This window comes from Ipomoea triloba, chromosome 8 (assembly GCF_003576645.1).
Source record: "Ipomoea triloba cultivar NCNSP0323 chromosome 8, ASM357664v1".
Classification (NCBI taxonomy): domain Eukaryota; kingdom Viridiplantae; phylum Streptophyta; class Magnoliopsida; order Solanales; family Convolvulaceae; genus Ipomoea; species Ipomoea triloba.
In genome coordinates, this window is record NC_044923.1 from 14,566,394 (window position 1) to 14,576,507 (window position 10,114).

The following is a 10,114-nucleotide window of genomic DNA, read 5'->3' on the forward strand; positions in this document are numbered from 1 at the left end:
TTAGATTAGATGGTTATTACTTCTATTGATGCTAGCGATGTGATTATTGCATAAAGGGGATGAACACCACCTAGGGTTCTAGAGTTTGAGTTGGGTTTTATTTCTATCTTTCAATAATTATTGCGCAGTGATTATTGTTTGTCTTTGGAAAGTCTTTCATCACAATGTGAATTGGATAGAAGACTTGAGCCTTCCTAATATCAAACCCAATTTTCCTTCTATGGAAATAGGGGTAGATTGGGATTTACAAAGCTTTTGTTCTTAAAGAATTTGGGTTGATACACAATGAAAATGGGGCAACCCTTGTTCTAATCCTTGTGGAAACTTGGATTTCTTAGTGCTTGCCTCTAGAACCTAGGTAAAATGTTCTTCCCCCAACCTAAGTGTTAATGCATCAATAGAGTAATACACATAATTTAACCCACCTTTTCCAATTGATTTATCTCCTAGATTAATCTTGTTTTCCCTTTTATCTAAAATAACAAAAATATTCTAGTTTCTACAAATATGATTTACTTCGATCCTTATGGACTCTAATACCTTGGTGCTTAGAGTTTAGGTAACCTCTCTTTATGTGCCATAAACACCAATCTCCAGTGGAACGATAAAACACACTCATTTTCTTCTCATCCTACACACTACATCACTTTTTTGCGCCATTGACGGGGATTGGTAATTTGGTTGTATTGAGTTTTTGCCTTTATTTTCTAGCATTAACGTTAGTAAATCCTTAGGAGATCAAGTCTTTTATTTTTATTTTTTTTTGTTTTAGTTTTCTTTAAGCTTTATTTGAACTAACCCATAACCAATTTGCTTCCAAGTGTGTTTTATTTAGTGTTTGTTTCAAGGTCCCCTTTTTGGTTTATGCACACAAGATCAAAGGGGAGTGTGGGGAGTGTGAACTTGCTTCCGCTTAACCAAGAACTTTTGAGGGATATAAGAAGGGACAAAAGGATTTTGCACGGGTGGCTCAAAGAATTCGAAAACTTTGATATAGAAATGGAGACCGGAGACACGAGCAACCCGAGACAAATATCCCAAATGGAACAAGCACACAACAAAGCCCAAGACAAGGAGAACATCATGAGGAAAACCAAGGTAGGTGACCTAATGTGCCTCAAGTGCCGGTACCTCTTATCCAAATACCGGTGCAACCCTTCATGGCGAATCCAAATGTGAACCCCTACTTTGGAGGTGGATTGGGGATGCCGCAAGCACAATTTCCTTATTTTCAAGGTGGCATCCCGCAAGGTTTTGGGCAACAACAACACACAACAACAATGACAAAGGGGTTGGGATGCAACACCTTCTAAATCAAATGAATCTCAATCTCCTTCTTCAATTTGCACAAAACTTCCCGTAAGGAATTCCTCCCATGTTTCAACAAGGTGTACAACAACCTATAGCGGCCCATCTAGCCCCAAAGTTTGAGGAAGAGGATTGCATTGTGTATCCGGGGGTTGATGCTAACAACTTTGAACTCAAGACCTCCCTAATCCAAATGGTCCAAGCCAACCAATTTGGAGGTGCAAGAGTTGAAGATCCAAAGGCTCATGTTGTGTATTTTGACCGGATTTGCCAAACCATAAAAATGAATGGGATTCCAAGTGACGCCATCAACTTGAGGTTGTTTCAATTTTCACTAAGAGATCAAGCCTTAAGTTGGCTTAATTCCTTCCCGGCCAATCACTTTCTCACATGGGAGCAATTATAAGGCATTCATGCAAGAGTATTGCCCTCCCTCAAAGGCCGCAAAATTGAAGAAGCGCATCCAAAACTTCCAACAATTCAGGAATGAAAACCTATATGAGGCTTGAAAGACGTTCAAGGAGTTGAGGAGACAATGTCTTAAAAATTTGCTAACTCCAGGAGATTTCATTTCGTCATTCTATGAGGGGCTGTTGGATAGTTCCAAAACCATTCTTGACACATCGTCCTTTGGAGGAATCTTCATGGACATAGGCCTGGAATATGGGGAATAGTTGATAGAAAAAATTACTTCAAACACGGCATATTTATACAATGAGAGAAGTGATCCTCCAAAGAAAGAGAAAACATACGGGATGATTGAGGTTGATGACAAGATGGCAGTGCAAGCGCAACTTGATTCTATACAGCACATGTTGAAACAAATGATACAAGGGTCGAAACAGAGTGTACAAGCAGTGACTCAACCACCACCCCAAGCTCCTTACATGCCTACTCCTTAAACTTTCCTCAACCTCCTTGTCATTCACCTAGACCTCAGAATATGGCTATGGTAGCCTGTTGTGCTATATGTGGAGGGAATCATGCTTCCCAATCTTGTTATTTGTTGGATGCTAATGGCCAAGGCTCATCACAAAATGTGGAACAAATTGATATGGTTGGGTATTCTAAACCCCAAGGCCAAGGTCAAGGCTATCAAGGTTTCGGGCAACAAGGAAGAAATCAATATGGCAATCAATGGAATAATCAAGGAAGATATCTACCTCCCGATTTCCAAGGGAACCAAGGCAATAGAGGAGGAAATCAAGGAGATCAATGGAGGGGTAATCAAAATCAAAATCAATGGAACTAACAAGGAACCTCTCAACCTCCTTAAGATCCGGACATGAAGTATTTTATGACCATGATGATGAACCAAATGAGCAAGCTACAAGCCGAGGTGGAAAATCTTAGAGCCCAACGGGTTGGAAACAATCAAGAACCTCCTCAAGCACTGTCTTTTAGAGGTAAACTCCCGGCTACCACCGAGAACCCAAGACACCAAGTCAATGCCATCACCACTAGGAGTAGAATAGCATTAAAGGATCCTCTTAACCCCACCGATGACCGAACTCAAGAAAGAGAGGTGGAGAAGGATGAAAATGGGCAAGAGGAAGGTGACAAAGAACCTATGGTTGTTGTTGAAAGTGAGGATGAAGATGAGCCTTTGATTCAAAAAGACAAATCAAAGGGAAAAGCTCCCGTGCAAGAGGAAAATATCTGAAACAAGAAGAGAGTGAGAAAGGATAGAGAGATGGATGACTCAGTGATATCGTACAACTTGTTGCCATTTCCACAAAGGTTGTGGAAATCAAAAGAGTCTTAAAGGGAGAGCAAATTTCACAAGATGCTTGATAAATTGGAAATCTCTATGCCATTTGTTGAAGTTGTGACTCAGATACCCTCATATAAGAAATTCTTGAAGAACATCTTAGGGAACAATAATAAACCAGAAAAGAGTGTAGTTGTGGATTTGAGTGAGGGAGTTTTGACATGTGCAGTGCTTCAACAGAAGTTGCCTCCCAAGTTAAAAGATCATGGTAGTTTTGATATCTCGTGCATTATCGGTGGATTCGTGGTAGGAGGTGCTTTATGTGACCTAGGGGCAAGTTTCAGTCTGATGCCTTATTCTATGTGCAAGAGGCTCAATCTTGGTGAGCCCAAACCTACCACCATGACTCTCGAGATGGCAGACCGTTTTGTGAAGCGCCCGGTGGGAGTCCTTGAGGATATCCAGTAATGATAGATCAATATTTCATACCGGGAGATTTTGTTGTTCTTGATGTAGAGGAGGATGCCAAGGTCCCCATAATCCTTGGTAGACCTTTTTTAGCCACTACGGGAGCTATCATCGATGTGAAGAGAGGGATGTTGGTAATGGAAGTGGCCGATAATAAGGTCGAGTTTGACATATTCATGATGGCAAAACACCAACCTTCTTATGTTGATGAGTGCAAAATGGTGAAGACGGTGGAGGAGTGCAATGAGAAGGTCCGAAAGACCAACCAAGGAGACATGTTAAATATTCGGGCTGATTTTAAGCCTTATGAGGGAAAACATGCTTTAAAGAGTGGAAGGAATTTCTTTGGCCCTGATGGTTTCTACAAGAAATGGAGGAAGGAGTTTGCCAAGTTCAAAAAGCCACCAGACCATTTGGTCTCCAACCAAACATGATGAAAATAAAGCCGAGTCGAGCTAGCGACGTTAAACTTAGCGCTTCATGGGAGGCACCCCATGTTATCTTCCCTTTCTTGCATTTTGAATTCCTTGCATTTACTTTTCAAGCCTTTATTTGCGATTTCTCAAAATCATGTACTTCATTCAAGGACGAAGCATATCGACGTACGACATCACTTTATCCGAGACCATGTTGAAAAGAAGGACTTAAGGATCGATCACATCTCTACAGAAAATCAAATTGCAGATATTCTCACAAAACCGTTGTGTGAATCTCGCTTTGCAACTCTGAGGCATGAAATGGGAATGATCGAAATTAGCTAAGTATTTAATTTTTGCTAAGCATTTAAATTATTTTTATGTGATATTATTGTGTGATTTTATCTGTTGCCTGAGCAATTTTATCTGATTTTATCTACATGCCATACGTGTTACTTGCCTAGTACATGTGCATTTAATTTTCTCCTACTTGTATTTTTACTATGGTGATTCACCTTCTTGCGTGTCAATTTGCATGCAGTAGAAGTAATTGATTTTCAACTGCTTCTTATCTTTTTATCTTGAGTATTTAGTTGGATATTTTTTGGTAATCTTTCATATACTCCCACGTGTACTTTATCTATTTGTTGTACTAATCACTTTGCATGCAGATGAAAAGATCATTCGAACTTGCTACTTTTGACCATGCAAGAGGAAACTCCTTTTGAGATAAAGAAATTGAATTTTGGAGCTTTGGAAACTGCCAAATGTCTTGAAATGACATTCAATGTCTACTTTTAAACAGTTTCAAGTTCCAAGGCATCCCTTCCCATCTATAAGTTGGAAACTCTTCTCACACTCTACTCGTGTAGAGTATCTCCATTGCTTAACTGTTTTGCAGGTCACATGAATTCGAAGAAGCCAGATGGGAAGATCACACCAAAACACAAGTCTAAGAGATTGGCAGAAATAACGAGACAAGAAATGCTAAGGGCAAGATGTGCTGCAAATGGAGGTTACAAAGTTGGGGACAGTCCTAGTGATCCTCTTGTCCTTCTCTCTAAAGAAGAAGAAGTTGAACCGACGAAGCCTACTGAGAAATCTCTGAATGAACATCCTGACTCACTCACTACAAGAGATAACTCTGTAACATTTTCTATTAAATGCCACTATTAAGTGGTGCAAATCAATAGGCCATTTATGGCCATTATGTTGTGGTATTAAAACAGAAGTAACAGTGTCCGTTACTTAGCCTATAATGATGGCACGTAGGCTATTTAAGTAATGGTCCTACTTAGCCTATAATGATGGCACGTAGGCTATGGTCCTCCCACTGCTCCTAACATAGTGACATAGACTACACCATCTAGTTGCCCAGGAGCCAAGTGGTAGACAAAACACTCTAATATTCCTCACAATCCTGCTTCAAGCAATGCTACGGATATGACAACTATGGCTGGAGGTACATGATCCTATTAGCTTCCTCAATGAGGTTAGATTATTACAAATTCTATGATTGTATATTTATTCTAACATTTGGTATCAGAGCATGTTTAATCTCTGCCAAGTTGATTAAGTTGCATATGATATATATTTTTTGAATTATATAATATGCAATATATGTTCCGCTATTCAGTATGTATGCATATATTTAAATTTCAGATTATATATTTAATTTTCGGATTATATATATATATGCCTTGCTCATATATATTCAGATTTCATATATATACATGTTAATTTTTCCAAAAAACAACTTTAGAAAATATTTTAATTGTTTTTGGAAAAATAAAGAAATTAAAAAAAAAAATTTACTGCCATATTACTTGTCCGCGCAATGAGATTCTGGAGGTTGACGTCGACTCGCCGGCGGATCGTGACTTGGAATCATGGACGGTGAGGCACTGGCGTTGCAACCGGAAGGGGCGGCGGAGCTGGATTGCCGGCGGAGCTGACGTCGGCGGCGATGGCAGCTGCAACGACAGACGACGCTTCGGTCGCTGGAAATGGCGGTGGTCGTCTCGATCGGCTGCAGCGGCTGCGACGGAGGACGCTGATCTGGTCGGAGTCTTCTCCCTCTACGGACTCGGCTGTCCGAGGCGGCAGTGTGGTCGATGGTGCGACCAGTTATGGAGTCGGGCACCTGACAGATCTAGCTGTGATGGCGCCTGGTAGATCCGTCGGCGATGGCGGCGGCCCTCTTTCCCCCGTCCAGCGATCGGCGCTGGCTATGATGGAGGAGACCTCCGATTTCCACGCGTCCATCTGTTCACTTCCGGCGTCTCTGTTTCTCCCTCTCTTTGCTGACTGCGTAAGTTTATTTTTGGCTGCTAGGTTTTATTTGTTTAAAGTTGCATATATGCTAGATTATTTTTGTTGGGCTAGATGAAGAAGGTTTATTGATGATGAATTATAAGGATTATATGATTGGCTAACTAAATGTTGTTTAATGAATTGGGTTAGCCCATCTCAGCCAGCCCAGTTAACCTTTAATAATATATGGACCTGCAACCTAGCCAACCATAATAATAATTGGACCTATTTAATTTATTTGAGGCATATGGATTTGTTTTAAGTTTTGGGTTCATTATTATTTAAGATATGGACATGCTTCAGTTCTTAGGCTTGCTTAAGTATTTTTTCATCATCATATTTGGGTTTCTTCTAGATTAATTGTTCAATTTATTCCGTAATTCATTATTAGATTATTATTCATCTTTAGGCAAATATTAATTATTTCTTTGAATTTTAATTTAATATTGCGGTATTGCGGTGTATAATAAATTGCTTAAAGTATTGCATTTTATTTTGAATATATAGGTTAATAATATATTAATATGCATAATCCCATCATGTTTTGCATATTTATAATTATTTTATAGTTATAATTATGCATTTAGAAAAGCATGTTTTAAAGTTGTATTTAGCATATTATTAACTTATAAAATTCTTTTTGAAATATTATTTCATTTTTGGATTCATTGTGACCCACTAAGGTAGCTAGTTTGATTTCCCTTTAATTTTAGACATATTTTAGTCTTATGTCTCTTTGGGTTTAAAACCTATTTTGAACAAGCTATTCGGGACTTGTTAGGAACATATTGTAATAGGTTTTGATGATACCAAATGTAATGTTCAATCCCCTAAGTCTCGATAGATAGGAAATACATGTAAGTTCGACAAGTAAACTAAAAGTTCGACAACCGGGTAATTGAGCTCAACTCGGAAAATATTTAAGCTTAAGGTAAACTTGCTTGAACATCTTAGAAGTTTCGTGTTGTAAGCTTATAGATAGATCAGAAGAAGGCACGAGACATCACTAGACGAATAAGGGTCTGCGAGACATCAACTAAGTCTCGAGACATAAGTAGAGTTCGAGAGATGAAATCTCTCGAATCATCAATCCAGTTCGAGACATGGGATCGAGACATCAAGCAGTCGAGACATTAACTCAAGTCTCGATGAACTGGTACTTCTCCAAAAGACTGAATGGCAGTTAACACGTATGGATGAAGTAATCTAAGTTTGGAGAAGAAGAATATCATGGAGATAAAATATTAAGGAGGTGCTGACAGAGTATTATGGGAACATAGAAAANCAAGACCACCACCCCATGAAACATGCTAAAAATATGCAAGTCCCATGATCAGCATGGGAGACAGATTTCAAACGGAATAATTTTCCCTCCAACGGAATTATTCCTCAACTCTCATATAAAAGGACGTAAAGACACAAGTTGAAAGAAGTTCGAGAATTCTAAGCTATCATAAGAGGTGTCTGATTCAAACGTTCAAAGTGCAAGTGCTTAATCTAGAATATCATTCCTGATATTCACAACAGCGAGAAAACACATCTTAGTGTTTGAGAGAGTTACAAAAGCTTCAACAACTACATATCTAGAAGGTGACCAAAACTGCTCTACAAGGAAGATCATTCAACGAAAGCTTTTGGTCAGATTGGAGATTGTTACACTCAACCTATGACAACCGGAACAACCTTGCTTTGGAGAAGGCAAGAAGAGGCGGAGTAACCTGGGAGCTGTCTTGTGAAGATCCTGAGGCTTGAGGCGAGCTTGGTGATCAAAGCTCAAGTGCTCAAGAGGTGGAGTAACAAGAAGCGGGGTGAAAAACCTGAGGCTTGAGGCGGGCTTCGTGATCAAAGCTCAAGCGCTCGATAATGTACTAAAAAGGGAAGTTTTAGTGCAATCCTTCTAGGGAGTTTCTAGAAGAAGAGTGAACGTAGGCGGGTTGGCCGAACCACTTAAAAATCTCTCTCGCATTTACTTTCTGCTTTTATCTCTCGCTAACCTATCTCTCGAACTGCACTGCATATAACCACATCTCTCGAACTAACTCAAACTCGTGCTAATTAAAAGGGGATAACATTTCCGCTGCGCATAAAACTTTGTCTTCATCTTGTGAGGTATCGGACCTATACATCCTAAGTCCAATACACACGAGAGGTCGAAAAAGATTTGCAAAANAGCACGAGATAATTTTCAATATGGACAGCATGTTGTCGAGACATCTCCTTTTTTATCTTAGCAGGTTTGACGACTGGGAAACACGCATGCTTGCGTACTTATCAGCCCTCCATGATGAGATGGCCAAGGTTATAACAACCGGACCAGTCAAAATCCTGATGGTCAACACAGCTGTAGAGCAAACAAAGGACATACCAAAGTATGTCCCAAAACCTAAGGAAGAATATACGAGTGATGATAGGAAGAGAAACAACCTTGACAACATTGCCAAGGATATTCTCTTCAGGGCTATAGATGAAACCATCTTCCCACGAGTAAGAAAATGCAACACAGCCAAAGAGGTATGGGACACTTTAATGTTGATTGGTGAAGGTGATGAACAGGAAAAGAAGAACAAGCTAACTGTGGCGATGAAGAAGTTCGAGGACTTCAAGATGAAGCCAGGAGAGAGCATTGACAGCATGGAATCTCGGTTCATGAAGCTGTCGACCGAGATTAGTGATCTCAAGAGGGAGATCCCACAAAAGGAGCTAAACCTGAAGGTCTTACGAGGCCTTACCAAGGAGTGGGATATGAAGGTGATCACAATGCGCGATCACAGGGATCTGAAGAACACCACAACCGACCAACTATTTAGAGATCTCAAAGCCTTCGAATTTGAGATGTTCCCGAGAGATGAGGACGTAGTAGACAGACAGAATGTGGCACTAGTTGCTGATCAACCATCCACATCCTCAAGGTCAGATCCTAATCCCACAAATCTTTTATTTGATGAACAATTTGCTCTTTTTATGAGAAAATTCAGGAAGTTCATGAAGAAGACACCGGAGAGCAATACAAGTTCACCTTCCTCCTCAAGAAGGAAAAATGAAAGATACACATCCAGAAGAACGGAGGAAGAAAATCAAGGTCTATGCTACAACTGCAGGGGACCGGGGCATTTCAAGGCCGAATGTCCTTACCCACCGGTAAGTAAGCATCAAGGCCAAGAAGGAAAGGATTCCAGAAGGAAAGAGGAATCCAGGGAGAAACCAGCAAAAGGAGGCTTCAAAAGTTCATCAAAGACACATTCGCGCAGGAAGGCGCTTGTGGCTGAGGAACTTGAGAAGGAAATCGAGGAGTTCGAGACATCAAGCTCTAGCGAGAGCTGCAGCAGCTCAGAGGATGAGAGGGGGTTCATCTGTCTATATACTACAAAAGAGGAGGATCAATGCTTAATGGCTATAACCAATGAGGTAACCTCCACTTCTACATCCCGCTGATCTATCTCTACTTCTCAATGCTCTTCGTTTAGAAGCGATGAGGATCCCTTCGAGACCATGGAATTACTCAGGAGGGACCTCAACATCGCAAATAGCACTCATGCTAAAGTGCTGGAAGAAAACAGCAGATTAATTGCTAAAAAAGATATGCTTAGGAATGTCTCGAAAGATAACTCAGAGCTAACTCTCAAAGTAAGCAACTTAGAAGCTGAGATCATCCAACTTAAGGAAGAGTGCAAAGCTCGAGAGACTAGGAAGCTTAATCTTAGAGAGGTTATTGCATCATATACTAATTCCTCCAAAACTGTGGAGAAAATGGTAAATGATCATAGACCTACAAATGATAGAACCGGACTAGGGTTCCGTCAGAACTGTCTCTCGAGAGATAAACAAACCAACGGTTTGGGAACTTCAAGTAATGAAGGATCTCAACCCAAACCGAATAAGGGTCATAAAGGACCAATAG

General features: G+C 40.2%; 1 protein-coding gene across 1 annotated transcript; it reads left to right on the forward strand.

The window, feature by feature from the left end:
• The first annotated feature begins 3,094 nt into the window (after positions 1-3,094).
• Positions 3,095-3,487, forward strand: LOC116026995. Its single transcript, XM_031268424.1, has one exon. It carries the CDS (start codon positions 3,095-3,097, stop codon positions 3,485-3,487), a length of 393 nt encoding a protein of 130 aa, XP_031124284.1.
• Positions 3,488-10,114: the final 6,627 nt, after the last annotated feature.